This window comes from Gallinula chloropus, assembly GCF_964237585.1.
Source record: "Gallinula chloropus genome assembly, chromosome: 2".
In the NCBI taxonomy this organism is placed as follows: Eukaryota; Metazoa; Chordata; class Aves; order Gruiformes; family Rallidae; genus Gallinula; species Gallinula chloropus.
Genome location: NC_140086.1, coordinates 128,789,241 through 128,805,356, shown reverse-complemented (window position 1 = coordinate 128,805,356; position 16,116 = coordinate 128,789,241). Strand labels below are relative to the sequence as shown.

Genomic DNA, 16,116 nt, shown 5'->3' with positions numbered 1-16,116 from the left:
AAGGGATCACCCTGCTGTCCTGAAGAAGCTTTTCTGATGATGGATAACCTTTGGGAAATTGTTGTCTGAGTAGAATGCCCCTTACTGCAAAATCCTCTTCTTTACAGTCCATTTCTTCTCCAGCTCAACTAGGGAAGAAGACCAACTTGGAGATCAGTCTCTTTTCATCTCCTAAAGGTGCTGATGGAACAGAACACGTCACAACTCTGCATGCAGTCCACTGTAATTTCAGAAGACCGCAGAGCTGGGTAAGGTTACATTCTGCACTACTGCTCCATCAGGATTTTGGCACAGTGAAAACTAAATTCTGTAGAGCCATAAAGGTGTTATGACAAACATCACTTCACAACATTACAACAGTACATAAACATATTTCTTTAAAAGCTTTTAGAAAAGAAGCTGCTGTCGGTTAAGTCTGCCTAACACACATGGTAGCAACCATTGAGTCAACTTGTTAGAGACCTTAATTCTTTTCACTCACTAATTTCGAGTATCAGCCCATCACAACTCAGCCATCAAGCACGCTATTCTACTTGGCATGACTCAAACTCAGCCCATCCTACAGCACAGCTACAGCTTTCAAGCTACTGAGTTTCTCCCATCCCATTTGGGAAACACAGCAGAAATGCTGAGAACACAGCTGGAAGAGCTTAACTAGTTCTAGTTTCTAGTCCAAAATACCTTCTAATTTTGCCACACTTGGTAAGTGCTTCTCACACCAACTTTTTCCCCCCATGCTGAGCTTTGGCTTGTTTCCTAACAATGCAAGGCTGGACTCCCAGCTTTTCTCTACATTCTCACTGTTTTCCACTTCATTTCAGACACATACAGCAAACAAGACTTTTAACTTTTCTTTTTTTTTAATTTACAGTATTGATTGCTCGAGTTATGCCTTACTGCTGGTACACAGTAAATACATTCATCTGAACAATTCACTCAGTATGAAAAAAAATGCAATTAAAAAATTAAAAATACCGCTTTACACTGTGCGAAACAGAACCTGCAGGAGTAATGACATTGGCTACAGCCAGGCACAGAAGACGACTATTTCCTTCCAGCTTACCAGCACGTCCATTCCTCTACCCCCTTCACCTGAAATTGCTTGTAACAGTTAAGTTTTAGGTGAATGCTTCTGCTGAACTGAGACCTCCCAGCTTGATCTTTAGCACTTGTATTTCACGAACAGGGTGTTTTTTCTGTTCGTTACACTAAGAATGGTTGTTTTTGGAAGATTTACTGAGTAAAAGATTTCAATAACATTTCAAAACTGGAGATGTTTCTGAAGGGGAGTTATGCTCTACTGGTGCATGCAGCTGCCAACATCTGGATGAAATTAGGTAACATGCTTCCCCTAGACAAAAAAAGTGGCTGGGCACACCTGCCATTTCACAAATGGTACTTAAGTCAGATGAAATGCATTCTTATTGCAAGCTTTAGACAGATTAATATATACCACAACACCTAGCAGTGATTAAAATTTAGAAAAATATTATCTTGGGGTTTTATTTTTCAGTCTTTGTTGTTTTGGGATTTTAAAACAAAAATCTTTAAAATAATGTGACAGAAGAGATGGTGGAAGATGCCAAAAACCACCCTGCTTTTTTAGTGTCATAGAGTTGGACTGTCAAAGCTATTATGCTGCTGACAATTACTCATTTGATTATTTATACAACTCATTAAACAATGAAGAGGCAGGAAATGTTTATTTATTTTTTTTAATTCTTTGATCAAGAATGACTGAACATTATAGTTGTTTAAATCAACCCAATTACATAGTTTCCATTAAGTTAATGGCTGCCAAACAAGCGTGAACTCCAGTGACCCACCGTGAATAATGTTATCTGATGGGCAAGACAGATTTTAAGGTTAGACATAGAACATGTAAAAATAGAAAGTTTAAAAACCAATCTCATCACTGACATTTCCATTGCCATCTCCTTTGTGAAATAAATAAGGCAGCAGATAACTTTTACTTTGAAGTGGCATCTTTGAGGTATGCTATTAAATCTGCTCTCTCAGACTTCTTCTTAATACCAGCAAAAATCATCTTTGTTCCTGGAATATACTTCTTTGGGTTCTCCAAATACTCCATCAGAGTATCCTCACCCCAGGTGATACCTGGAAAGAAAAAAACCCCAACTGTTAGTGACTTCAAAACACCACACACACTTATATTCTTATCCTCTGTATTATTTTATTTTGTGGCAGGTTTCATTGCTTCTGGAACTATCACTAACAACTGTGTATTTTTGTCCTTGGCAGCTCATAAGAACAGCTATACACTTACCTTTATTCTTATTGGCATCCGTGTAAGAGAAGCCTTCAGCTTGTCCAGTTTTGCGTCCAAACAGGCCATTCAGGTTGGGTCCAGTCTTGTGCTTGCCTCCCTTTTCAACTGTATGGCACTGGGAACATTTCTGGACAAAGATCTTCTTGCCCTTCTCAATATCTCCCATTTTCAGTGCTAAACCAAGAACACACACAGAGGTCAGTATCACTACTTCAAGGTCACCTGTTCAATAGAAGTTTTAGAAGCATTCTGCTGGCTTACAAAACCATATATACAGCCCATTGGTCTCATCATTCTCCAGCACACTTGCTATCCACAAGCTATAGCTCCTGGGGTTTGAAGATTAGTATAGAGTCAATAAACTACATTAAAGGTATCAAGGTGATAAACGTGCTTGCAGAGCAGGAAGAAACTTTCCTTCAGCAAAGGTAATTGTGCCGCAGCATTTAAACAATACAGAGATAATTTCTGATGAGTAAATTGAATGCAATCTCTATATACAGCTCGTACAGCTGTAACAGGAAGATTTCCTGGTCACTAAAGTGTCGTGCAGAGGGACAGGGCGCCCTGCTCAGTTTCCCGTTTGGGGTGGGAAAGCGCCCCAGCACACCACCTTGGAAGCAGCCGCGGGCGGCTGGCCCAAAGCCGGCCGGCTACCCTCCTGCCTCCCGAGCCTACGCCAGCAGCGACACTATTTGCACGCGGTGCGGCGAGAGCACCCAAGGGCACCCTCACCTCCCGGCCCTACCTCCGCGGAGGCTGACCTTGAGGCGAGGAGCTGGCTCCCGGCACAGCGGGACCCTCCAGGCAACGGGCGCGACCTCGGCACGACCCCGAAAGGCGGAAGGCGCGCTTCCCCCGCGGGGGTCAGGCCGCGCCACTCCCGACTCGAGCGGCAGCCGACAGAGCCCGGGCAGGCCGGATCCCCCCCCCCCGGCTGGCCAAATCACCTGGGCCCCAGCCGCCCGCGGCGGGAGCGCTAGGCCCCGCGGTGACCTTCCGCCGCACCCCGGCCGCTTCCTTAGGCCGCGGCCCCAGGGCCCCCCCCCAGGCCTGGCCCGCGGAGGCGGCCACCACGCTCTCGGAACAGAGGAAAGCAGGCCCGCGCGCCCTCGCCTCGCCGCCTCTCGCCCCCTCCCGCCCGGCCGCCTCACCGCCCCGCTCCGGACCAACCGTCCCGCCGGGCCCTGGCGCCAGGCCCGAGGCCGGGCCCAGGCCGAGTCGGGCCCAAGGGCGGGCCGCACGCGAGGCTGCCCCGCCAGCTGCCGCTCGCACCTGCCCGGCCGGCACCTCACTGACGCTGCGCGCACCGCGCTGACCACGAGCCCCGTCACTCCCGCACCGTCCGGCGTCTGAGCCCAAGGACACGCCGTACTCCGCCCTAAGAAGCCGGTGTCGCCTCAACCGAACCACTCTAGCACTCGGCCCGCCCCTCCGGACGCGACAACCAATGAAGTGCCGGTGCATGGATTTCTGATTGGCTGCAACTCCTCTACGCCAAGGTAGTCGTCACGACGCTGGCGGCTAGCGATATAGGTTGCGACGACGGGCCCCGGGCTTCCCCCCCTCCTTTGCGGAACGGCGTCAGACGTAACTCTGATACGTAATGAACGACGAAAAACGCGCGGGAATGGGAGCGGGCTCTGAGCGCATGCGCACAGGGGCAGGCGAAGCCAGGGTCGCGCGGCGCCCCGAGCGGGCTGCGACCTCAGCGGGGGGTTCAGGAGGCCGCGTGGCGGCGCGGCGGGCGGGGCGCGGCCGGTGACGCAGCCGCGAGCCCCCGCCCCTTCCCCCGGCGGCGCGGCCGGGAGAGGAGCCCTGAGGCGCCGGGATGGGGGCAGCGGGGTGAGGCGCTGCCCGAGGTCCGACCGCTTTCCGAGAGGCGGAGGCGGAAGCGTCGCAGGTAGCACAGCTGAGGCTCCCGGTGTGAGCAGGGCGGGCCGGGGGCTGCCCAGCGGGGGCGTGGTCAGCGCCGCTGCCGCACGGGGCTGGAGAGGGGCCTGCATCTCGCGTCCCTGGGCTTGGGCGATGGGGGTGGCACCGAAGGAACGGCCACAAGGAAAGGGGGTGCCCCAGAGGCGCTCCCGGCGCGCAGGGCAGGGCTGTGGTGCTGGAGAGGGCGCGTCCGTACCCGTACGCTGAAGTCCCGAATCCCGGGCACGGCTGCCAGCTCGCTCCCTGCGATAAAGGGGATGGGAAGCGGCTGGAAAAGCCAAGGGTGATAGTGTCCGGCGATCAAAAGACAGTCATCGCAAGAAGCGAACCGCCTGCCCTCACTGAGGCCATTAAAACTGAGAGTTTCCCGTTATCTGGCGTTTGAGACTCACTCTTTCCTTTCCTTTTTTGTTTTTTATCTTTTTTTCTTCCTTTTTTCTTTTCTTTCTTTTTTCTTTTATCTTTTTTCTTTTCTTTCTTTTTTCTTTCTTTTCTTCTTTCTTTTCTTCTTTCTTTCTTTTCTTTACTTTCTTTTTTCTTTACTTTCTTTTCTTTCTTTTCTTTACTTTTTTTCTTTACTTTCTTTTTTTTCTTTTCTTTACTTTCTTTTTTCTTTCCTTTCTTTCTTCCCTTCCTTTCCCTTCCTTTCCCTTCCTTTCCCTTCCTTTCCCTTCCTTTCCCTTCCTTTCCCTTCCTTTCCCTTCCTTTCCCTTCCTTTCCCTTCCTTTCCCTTCCTTTCCCTTCCTTTCCCTTCCTTTCCCTTCCTTTCCCTTCCTTTCCCTTCCTTTCCCTTCCTTTCCCTTCCTTTCCCTTCCTTTCCCTTCCTTTCCCTTCCTTTCCCTTCCTTTCCCTTCCTTTCCCTTCCTTTCCCTTCCTTTCCCTTCCTTTCCCTTCCTTTCCCTTCCTTTCCCTTCCTTTCCCTTCCTTTCCCTTCCTTTCCCTTCCTTTCCCTTCCTTTCCCTTCCTTTCCCTTCCTTTCCCTTCCTTTCCCTTCCTTTCCCTTCCTTTCCCTTCCTTTCCCTTCCTTTCCCTTCCTTTCCCTTCCTTTCCCTTCCTTTCCCTTCCTTTCCCTTCCTTTCCCTTCCTTTCCCTTCCTTTCCCTTCCTTTCCCTTCCTTTCCCTTCCTTTCCCTTCCTTTCCCTTCCTTTCCCTTCCTTTCCCTTCCTTTCCCTTCCTTTCCCTTCCTTTCCCTTCCTTTCCCTTCCTTTCCCTTCCTTTCCCTTCCTTTCCCTTCCTTTCCCTTCCTTTCCCTTCCTTTCCCTTCCTTTCCCTTCCTTTCCCTTCCTTTCCCTTCCTTTCCCTTCCTTTCCCTTCCTTTCCCTTCCTTTCCCTTCCTTTCCCTTCCTTTCCCTTCCTTTCCGTCTGCGTGCCTTTATGCTGTGCTGGAATTCATGTAAGTGAGCTCCTGTGATTGCCCCGTGGAGCAGTGCCCGCCTGAGGTGCCAGTATGAAGCCAGAGGGAGTGGGGACATGGTGCAAGTACATCAAAGGTTCTTCTCATGTCAGAGTTTTGCAGAGAATCCGTAAGAGTTTTCAGCAAATTAACACTTCCCTAGTTTGGGGGGGGGAGTGTGTTGTATTCCGATGCTCATGCCATCTAGAGCATGGGACACATCTGTGCAGTTTCTAGCATTTCATGGTAAAGTATATACAAAATATTAATACACTCCTAAACTGTAACAAGTAACACTGTAATCTGGACAGTGCACTCACTGTAGCGAAACTGATTTGCTTATGATACAGAGCTAAACTCGCGTACTTCATGGGGAGCAAGGTCACAGGTGCGCAGTGGAACCACTTTAAATTGGCATCTTGACTGCTGTTGCCCAACTAAAAATCACAGGTCATGCCAGACTCCCAGAATGATGAGATTGTTTGGAGAGAGGATAGTTAAAAATGAAAAGCATTCTTTGTTTCTTTTACTTGCCATGTGTTTTTGAACTTTCATGAGGCAGTGTTTTAGACTTTTACTGTGACTGTAAGGCCCTGGACTGTGTCCAGAGAAGGGCAATGAAGTTGGTGAAGGGTCTTGAACGCAAATCTTAAGAGGAGCAGCTGAGAGAACTGGCACTATTTAGTCTGGAGAAGAGGCTCAAGGGAGACCTTACTGCTCTCTACAACTACCTGAAAGGTTGTTGTGAGCTTGGGGTCAGCCTCTTGCAGATAACTAGCGATAGGACAAGAGGAAATGGCTGGAAGTTGCACCAGGGGAGGTTCAGGTTAGAAATTAGGAGAATTGTCTTCTCAGAAAGAGTTGTTAGGCATTGGAATGGGTTGCCCAGGGAGGTGGTGGAGTCACTGCCCCTCAGAGTGTTCAAGGAAAGATGGGACTCGATGATCTTAAGGGTCTCTTCCAACCAAGATGATTCCATGATTCTCTGATTCTATGGTTTAGATAGTAATATAGGTAGTTGGACTAGATGATCTTGGAGGTCTTTTCCAACCTTAATGATTCTGTCATTCTGTGACATTTTTGTTGTTGTGTTGTTAAAGCTTCTGTGTCGTAAATGATTACAGGAGACAGATGTATGTAACAATATCACAAGACTCATTGTAAACCCCCTGGTCTCTCTTATCTTTGAAGAAAGCAGCTGAAAGACATATCTTTTAAGCTGCTTTAAGAAAGCACATAAGTGCAAATTCATAAGCTTCTTCAAGCATTTGATGTGGACTGATGCCCACTGACATCCATTCCAAGGTTCTCCCTTAGTTGAATGCAGACTTCAAGCATCTGTAACTCTTTCTCTCATCCTGTGTTCCTGTTGGGTTTTGCCTGCTCAATCCATGTGCTCCATACTGAGCATTCCATGTTGAGCTGGGTGGTTCACCCTTCTGCTGCGTGAGGAGGGACTTAGTAGCAATAGTCTATTATTTTTTCTCCAGGAAGCTGTTTTTGAAAATTGCTCTTTAATCCATAGACAGTTGAATCTGGTTTTGTTAAACTTTGAAAATAATGAAATAATGCTCTCAGAGAATCCTGGTTATCAGCACTAAAGAGTAGTGGGCTAAAAATCACTCTGTAAAATGAACCGTTGTCTTCTTGGCCACCTGACCACTCATGTCTGCTGTGTGAGCAACTGCCAGCGGTCATCATTCAATACCCTTTCCCAGAGCAGTAAATTATATAAACGGGGTATCTGTGGTTTTGCATGCTGTGTTGGAGTCTCCATCCCTGGAGGTATTTAAAAGACAGATGTGGTGCTGAGGGACATGGTTTGGTGGTGGTTGGCAGGTTAAGGGTGATATTTGGACTTGATCTGAAGGGGTCCTTCCAATCAAGATGATTCTATGATTCTGTGATTGTTAGTGGAAGCTAGCTAATGTAAAAATATGTGAGTTTACACAATGCATGTTCATCAGTAAGAAGAGGTCTGTCGAATGGGGAGGACCTGACTTTTATTTGTTTAACCTCATTTGGGCATTACTAAGTGTGAATCTGGAGCAACACAGCAGTTAAGAAGTGGTCTGTCAGTAAAGTAGATGTTGAGGGAAAGGGGGTTGTTCAAGGTGCCCAGTGTTTTACTTTTTGAAACATCCTGCAACAGGGCAGAGTAGTATTGAAATGTTACCCTTCTCTGCTAAATACAGCATCCATGCTGTATGTTACTTGTGAATCCCACGTCTTAGGACTGCCTCTGTAGGACAGAGTGTGTTCTGAGACTTCCAGAGGCAATGCTGAAGGCAAAGTCAGGGCTCTTCTGGTTTTGTGGGCTTGTGTTGCTGGAATTAATGAAGATGACTCAGGGCACATTTTCAAGGCGCTGCTACTTCCCTACATGTATTAGCACTCATTAGAGTGTTTGCTGTGGTGTGCTTTGCCTAGAAGGCTCGTATTGCAGTCTTTCAGTTATTCACTGTGGTTACACCTGAAATACCTTTGTCTTTTTACTGCCTCAGACCATTACAGGCTAGAATAGCTCTTTTGCAATTAGAAGTGTTGCTGTGTAATTCTGTCCTGAAGGGAGTAAAACCAAACCAAATATGTGAAGCCCAATACTAAAGGAAACATGGCAAAAAGCCAGACAGTTCTAAGAGGTACGATGCAGATAAAAGAAAATAGATGACATTGTGGATCTAGACTGGAACTCAGGGGTTTTTTTTCTCAGTTCTGTGACAAACTTCTTGTTTGGTCTTTGGCAGATACCTCAGAACCAACTCAGTTCTTGTGTGGAAATCATTAGGGATTAGACGCTTGAGTGCCTTGTGCTCTTTTTATCCTATTACTGCATGGAAGTGAGCCAAGCCCGAGGTGCTGCTAGTTCTCAGCTAACTGAGTCTGTGATTTGTGCTGCAGTCAGGGTGCTGTAAGCTGGTTTTAAGAGGGAGCTTTACCCTGAGGTATAAATCTCACTGCATCACAAAACAGAACTGACTAATTTGCACCATTATGATTTCTGAAATGTACCAAAGCTGTTCAGAGGACCTGCCTTTTTTTTTTTTCCCCTTTCCTTTTTTATCTCTCTGTCTTTGAAATTCTTCAGGAGAAAGAAGAATGTCTCCATACTTTTTTGCAGTCTGGTTTATCAACATGAAAGAGCGGATCTGGGCAGGGCTTGAAAAATTCTTGATGAATTTTTCAAACATATTCTGCAGTCATCTGCTTTGAGGGCTACTTCGAACACTGTTTGGACCCAAGACTTGTAATTTGGAATATACTGATGACCTTACATTTATTATGTCTTTTACAGGGCATTTGGATGGAAGACAGGAACTTGTTCACCCAAACTGGTGGGAACAAAGGTGGAAAGCTTTATGGACTGAAGATTGAATGAAATCGCATGATGAATGGTGTGCTGTATTGGGTTTGCGTGGCAAGGTTTTGGAAGTAGGGGGGCTACAGAGGTGGCTTCTGTAAGCGGCTACTAGAAGCTTCCCCTGTGTCCAATAGACCCAATGCCACTTGGCTCCAGGATGGACCTGCTGCTGGCCAAGGCCCAGCCGGTCAGTGATGGTGGCAGTGCCTCTGGGGTAACATAGTTAAGATGGGGAAAAAAACCTACACAGCTGCAGCTGGAGAGAGGAAAGAGAAGAAGTGAGAGGAAACACCTCTGCAGACACCAAGGTCAGTGGAGAAGGAGGGGTAGGAAGTGCTTCAGGCAGCGGAGAAGAGATTGCCCTGCAGCCCATGGAAAAGACCATGGTGAGACAGGCTGACCCTGCAGGAAGCCTGTACAGGGCTCCTGGCAGGACCTGTGGAACCAAGGGGAATGGAGCCCACACCAGAGTGTTTTTGCTGGCAGGACCCACCCTGGAAGAGTTTGCTCTTGAAGGGCTGCACCCCATGGAAGTGACTCACGCTGGAGCCATTTGGGAAGGACTGCTGCCTGTGGGAAGGACTCATGTTGGACAAGTTGCTGGAGGACTGTGTCCTGCACAAGGGACCCCATTATGGAGCAGGGCATGAGTGTGAGGAGTTCTCCCCCTGAGAAGGAAGGAGCAACAGAAACGATGTGTGATGAATTAACCACAAAGCCCATTTTCCATCCCCCTGCACCACTTGGTGGGAGGAGGTAGAGAACTCAGGAGTGAAATTGAGCTGAGGAAGAAGGGGGTGGGGAGGTATTTTAAAGATTTAATTTTATTTCTCATTATTCTACTCTGACTTTGGTATAAATTAAACTAATTTTCCCAAACCAAATCTGTTTTGCCTGTGATGGTAACTAGTGAGTGATCTCTCCCTGTCCTTATCTTGAAGCCTTTCATTGTATTTTCTTTTCCCCTGTCCAGCTGAGGAGGGGAGTGATAGAGCAGCTCTGGTGGGCACCTGGTCCAACCAGGGTCAACCCACCACAATTAAGAAGATTTGGGGTTCCAAGTCATTCTTCATCAACTTGAAACAGTCACAGAGCTCTGATTGAGAACATTAACTCAGTGCTGCTCTTCTCTGTGTTGAGTTACTGAACTGCCCCACTCAATGACTTCTTCTAGCAGCTGCATGTAGACAGATAGAGGTCCAGTTACCTGTAGACTCACAAAGGAGTATAATGAAGCCTTGGGCCCCAGTATAAGATAGAGGTGTGGGATACAACAGCTCTGTAATCAGTTCTTGGGTTGAGGCAAGAAAAACAATAGTGGCATCTAGTTTGTCTGAGTACAGAGGGGTAGTGGGTACAAAACAAAATTGCATGAATTAAGATAATTTTCAATGAAGCATGGGATAGCAAGAAAGGAATTCCAAATGCATGAGTTTTCCTATGACAGAACTGCATCAACTCTTTCACTATCAGAAAGGTCCTTCTGAAGCCTTACACACCAGTTCCCACAATCAAAGTAGGCTAAAAGGAAAGGTAGCAATTTAAAAAAAATTAGGACTCAAGGACAAAGTTAATTAACTTTAAATGGCATTCTCATTTGAAAGCTTCAGGGCCTAGCATGTTGTCTGAAGTTCAGCTTTTCCTAAAACAAATTTTTTTTATTGCATCTGAGTTTTTGGAAAAGAACTCTAAGGGCTCAAGAGTTAAAAGACAAATAAAAGGGTTTCCTTTTATTAAGTCCATTATGTTTTTAACTTTAAAGCTAGTCTCGTGCTATTGTGGAGTCTGCTAGAGTTTACTGCAAAGCTGAAAATAATAGAGGTATAAAAAGTGTTCTTGGGCATTGGCTGAGAATCGGATTCCATCCAACAAAAACCCATGGCGCAAACCCACTAATTTTTACTGGCCTCAATTCCTGCTTTCAGGGGTCAAGTAATTGGTCAAAGCTGCTACATTTTAAAATTATTTTTAATGATTTTTGTTTCTAATGAGTCAAACAGAACAATTCCAGGAAAATCCTGTTTGGAGAGGATGACAAGTACCTACATTTGCCTGTGTATCTGTGGCAGGCAAAAATTACTGTCGTCTCATTTACATGAATTGGGATGTTATCTTTTGAATAATCCAAGCTATAGAATAAGAAATGCTTCTGCAGCAGCTTAAATGAAGGTCTTGTCAAATTAGTTTCCAAAGTATCACCTTAGCCCTGAGAAAAGCTCCAAAGTAAGACTCCTTTTGTAAGGAGATTTGTGTGGTCGGGTCTCCTTATGTAACGGTGATGTGCTAATCTAATGTAATCTACTACAGCCCGTACAGTTCTTGTGCTTAAACTATAGACCAGACAGCAGGACCTTTCATGAAATAAGAGCGCTAGCGTGGTACCACAATTCAGAGGAGAGCTCACCTTAGGATTTTCAAGGGAGAAACCATTTATAACTTAAGTAGAAATAAAAACTTGCCATAAACTGTCAAATTTAGCCCTGTTCTCCCATAGAAATAAAACTGGTGTGCCGTGGCAGGCTTAATGGCTTTAAGTGTATACACAGCTCTATGCAGAGCTACGAGGCTCTGTGGATAGCAGCAGGAGGAGCTGTTGAGTGTGGAGCCTGGCCGAGTCATGGGACAACATGTTCATGATTCACAGAGCTACAGGCCGTATTCTCCATTGATAGGAAATCCCGGCTGCAGACTGTGGCATCCATGGGATGGTTCTGTCAGTGGAGAGGTGGTTTTCCTGCCTGTGGAGACCTTGTGCCAGTTTTTCTGCCTGTTGTGTCAAGACTTTCATAACCAAATAATCACCTGGTAGTTTTAGGATCAGGTTATAATATTCCACCTTCATTATCTGCTTGTTTTTACATATGAGTTTAGGAACACGTTAAGTGTCCTATCAGAGCAGTTTAGTGGTTTTGCACTGTTTTTGACAATGATCAATGCTGGATACTTTGCAGACACTAAAAACTGCCCAGGATGAGCTTATTATGCTAAAGCATGACATCTCAGAGCACTGAGAACACTTAATCCAAACTACTACTTATTCCTGATGTTCTTATGCTCGTAGGATATCTCTAAACCTTTTTGTTAAACCATTAGTTAAGCTCTTGCCTTCATCATATTTCAAGCAGCAAACTAAACAAATAAGTTAGAGTGTACTTTCTGAGTTTCTATTTTGTCTGATGAATTTAATGAACAGAAGACCCAGAGCTTTTTCATTTGTGCACTTACGGATACTGTGATACAAATGACTGATGAAACTTTTCTGTACTAAATGTGTTATGTACTTATTTCTAAGTGTTAGCTTATAGGATTTAGTTGGTGTGTTTGATTGTTTTTTTAAACTTTTTTTTGTTTGTGTAGGGTGTTTCTTTGTGTTTTTTTATTTCCCCAGAAAGAGCAAGTTCAGTTTTCCCCTATCTTTCTTGGATTGTAACTAATCCCTTTTTAAAAATAATTGCTGCTCTTTTCCAGATTTTTTTTTTCTTTTTGGTACTTATAAAATGTGCTGAACAAAACTAAATGCAGGATATACAAGGATTATAAAATAACATAATATTCTGTCTTCTCTGCAGCTTAACATTACTCTTTCCTGAATGGTGCTAGAGGCAGAGCAAAAGGCAGGAGTCTGCACTTATTTTGAAATCATTCCTCCATGAGGTAACAACTATTTTAAAACGTATTTGTGGCTGGTCTTCAACAGTTCTTTGCAGTATGTTCCTTCATACTTCACTTTCAAATTTCATCTGTTATTATGCTGCTCAGTTGCTTTTATACTAAATCCTTTAGATATTCTTCTATATTCTTGTGCCCTAATAAATGCATTAATCATCTCTGGTTTAAGAACAAAAATTCTGTTTGTTTCTGAGATATGTAAAGGCAGGATAGTAAGTGAGTAACCTCTCTGAATTGAAAGTAAGCTGACTCCTGCCACAATATTTTCCTTGTATTCTCCTGGTAGCCACAAAGCCCTTTGCACTCTGAGTACTTGAGCAGAAGATAGTGCACTGCTGGGGTACTGTGTCCTGACAGGCCGCCTGAAGATCTCACACATGAATTAAGTACTCAGTACTTTTCTGCCATGATTCTTTACTGGTAGCTCTTCCTGTAAAGGAAAGCCCAGTGGATAATTACTAGCTGGAAGAACGATTCTGTTTGAGCTGTATGTTCAGTGTGTCATCCTGGCAAGTCTCCTGAACTCTGGTGATCTGAAGCCGGGGGCGGGGAGCGGGAAGGGATATGGGTATATTTGATCTCTTAATGGGACAGCTTAGAAAACTGCAATGAAAAAAACTGCATGAAAAAATACGATTGCCTTTTGCTGCCTCTCCAGGTCCTCTCTAGGAAAGAACTGAATAATCCCTAATGTAATTAATCAGTTTAAAAAAGCACCAATGAATGCCCATGTGCTGTTCCTGCTTCTCTAATTCTCATTTGGCTGCAGGTCTGTAAAATATTTATTGAACCAATGTTAGCTATGTTGCTGAATTCTGGGTAGCAGAAATATTAATCTGTCAGCACACAGAAATTAGCAATTTAAGTTTATTCTTAACATTCTTTATGCAAAGCCAGTTGCTAATCCATGAGATAGCTTTCCACTTAAGTTTCCTTTTCTGCTTTTTTATTTTAAAAAGGCTCTATGAACATTATGTAAGTTGTTTACATATATTGCATTCGGGGACTTTTTTGTTTGGTTGGGTTGTGTTCACACTTTTCAGGAATCCTAAACAGCTCAGTAAGCACAACACGGCAACAGAACTGCTCTGTCCCTCTCTCTTGCTCCTAACTATTTTTATAACCACCAAGTTAATGCCTGCTATTAACCCTAAGCTACTACACTGACCACTTGCAGCCATCTAGGGATAACTCCTAATAACGGATTGTGTGTTTTCTGTAGCTTACCTGCTTCATTCTAAAGCTCCTTTGAGACCCTGCAGGGAATGCTAAGTCCCATTCTCCCTCTACCAGTCTTCACTGCAGTTTACAGTCTCTGTGGCCTTTCCTGTTCTCTCAAACATTCCTATCTTAGACAGTGAGCAAGGAAGAAAAGAGAAGTGCCTGAAATACAAGCCACAATAGGTCTGACATCGGAATGTAGGCTTGGTGAGGCCGCAGTTAACCTTGGAGCATGGAGGCTTTGAGAACGTGTTGTGCATAGACAAAGAGACTCCACAGCTCACAAGCATCATGTCTGTCCCTCTGTGTGACATTATTTGAATTACTGTCCCAGTAGTGCGGACATTATTGGAATTTGACTCCCTGCAGAGTAGCAGAGGGTCCTTTTGACCTGGATGCTTGGTGCCTGTTAGGGCCTGCAAAGGGCCTTATTGGGTCACTAACTATAATCCCCAGCTGTTGCTGGCAACTGAGCCATACCTCCTTTCATAAACTGGTCAGGTCCGTCCTGAAGCAGCCTGTTTTCCAATCCTCTCCTCATCTATTGAAGTGCTAATCCTGATTCTTCCCACTGTGACCATTAAAAATCACCTTGTGATTCCCAGCCTAAATTTATTCCCAGTCAGACTGTAATGCTTATTTCTGAATCTATTTGGCCTTTAATGCACCTGCCCTTTCCCTAACTGCTAGTCCCACTGACAGGTTGCTCAAGAAGTCGTGTTTTCACAGTCTCTAGAAGAAAGCAAGCACTTGTAGTCTTCTTTTCTGAAACAGGCCACACATGTCTTGGGCTACCCTAGCTGGGCTTCGCTACTTTTTGAATTTACAGAGTTTATGTTGAAATACTTTTTGTTACTCTATTTTTAAAGAACCAAGGAATGTATCAGTTAAAAAGCAACGAAACCATAGAATTTGTGACTCTTTCCCCAGTAATGTTAATGCTGAGGTCTTCTGACTCCTCCTATGAAATCATGACAAGATTTTTGTGCTGCTGTTGTGGAGAAGGAAGGCTGCAGCTCCATCAGTAATGTCTGGCACTGGGGAAACTCACGGCTAGGGATCTATTCAGGATCCATTCAGCGCTGTCTCTCTTGGCCTGCTCTTGGCTCACATACCAGTTCTGGTCTGTGCTTTCTGTCACTTCATGTGGCTGCCCTGCACTGGCCACTGTTTTTATTTTATTCAGTATTGTGTCTGAGTAGCTGGCTACAGCAGCAGGAACTCTGCATAAAGGCAAAGGCATCTGAACACCAGAGGAGTCGTCTTCTTCCAGAATCGATTCGTGGGGAATTGAGCCTTTAAGTAAGCCTGCAGTGCACCCTTCAAGAGGTCTCACTTGTGAGACACTAGGTGGAAATGTTTCTTTGTTATGAAAGAACAGGCAAGATTTACAGTGAAATCTAAGTCTCCTTTCTTATCAGGGACTGCTTATTTTAGCAGACCTTTGTCTGAGACTAGTGAAATGGCTCAGTTAGTGGCCTCCCAGGCAAAGGGAAGCAGCGCAGACATTCATTACTGCCTTGCCACCTCAGGAGCTTAAAGTCAGTTTTTATGCGTTGGAAAGGAAAATACTCTGCTCTACCCCAGTACATAAGATTTAAATGGGTATAGATATCTCATGCTCTCTTCTCCTTTCTTCTATAAGCATCTGCCTTCTGTTTGTGGTCTCATAAGGAATATGCTAGCATAACAGTGATGACTTGCATCAGTGTGTTTTTAAATTATTTTAGTAACTGTTACAAGTGGGACTGAGGATGCTCACTGGCATGTCATTTTTTAGCTCTCTCTGCCACAGTTTGACCCACTGCTTGAATGCTATTACCCTGCTTTAATTAATCATTTGTACTGTTGAGGCTTCAGATCTTGGTGCAGCGTCAAAGCTGCATTGTATAGGACTGTTCAAACATAAGGTACATTTGAGTCCAGAGACTGGACTATAGCAGTTACTGTGCTGAACAATCTGAGTGTTTGATGTTTAATGTATGTAAATTTTAAGCAGAATAATGTTGTTCAGATAAATCAGTATGGCCCAGGGTAGGCCTCTGTCAATCACACTTTGGAAGCCAGAGTGCAATAAAACTGCTCAGTTTTGAATTAATGTAAGCTGCCAGTTTGGATTTTCTTTTCCAGAAACCAGCTGTTGAAACTGTTCTTTAAAGTGTTAATCATCATAAAGTGAAGCACTTGTTTCTTCATAACAGTGGAGAAAAAGGTAGATAGCTTTTCCATTTCAGATATGTGGATTCA

General features: G+C 44.8%; 1 protein-coding gene across 1 annotated transcript; it reads right to left on the bottom strand.

The window, feature by feature from the left end:
- Window positions 1-1,688: 1,688 nt before the first annotated feature.
- CYCS (cytochrome c, somatic) lies at window positions 1,689-3,703 on the bottom strand. Its single transcript, XM_084260292.1, has 3 exons — window positions 3,566-3,703; window positions 2,288-2,464; window positions 1,689-2,118 (listed from the first exon to the last, which is right to left on the bottom strand). Exons 2-3 carry the CDS (start codon window positions 2,454-2,456, stop codon window positions 1,970-1,972), a joined length of 318 nt encoding a protein of 105 aa, XP_084116418.1. The 5' UTR covers window positions 2,457-2,464; window positions 3,566-3,703; the 3' UTR covers window positions 1,689-1,969.
- Between the last annotated feature and the right edge of the window lie 12,413 nt (window positions 3,704-16,116).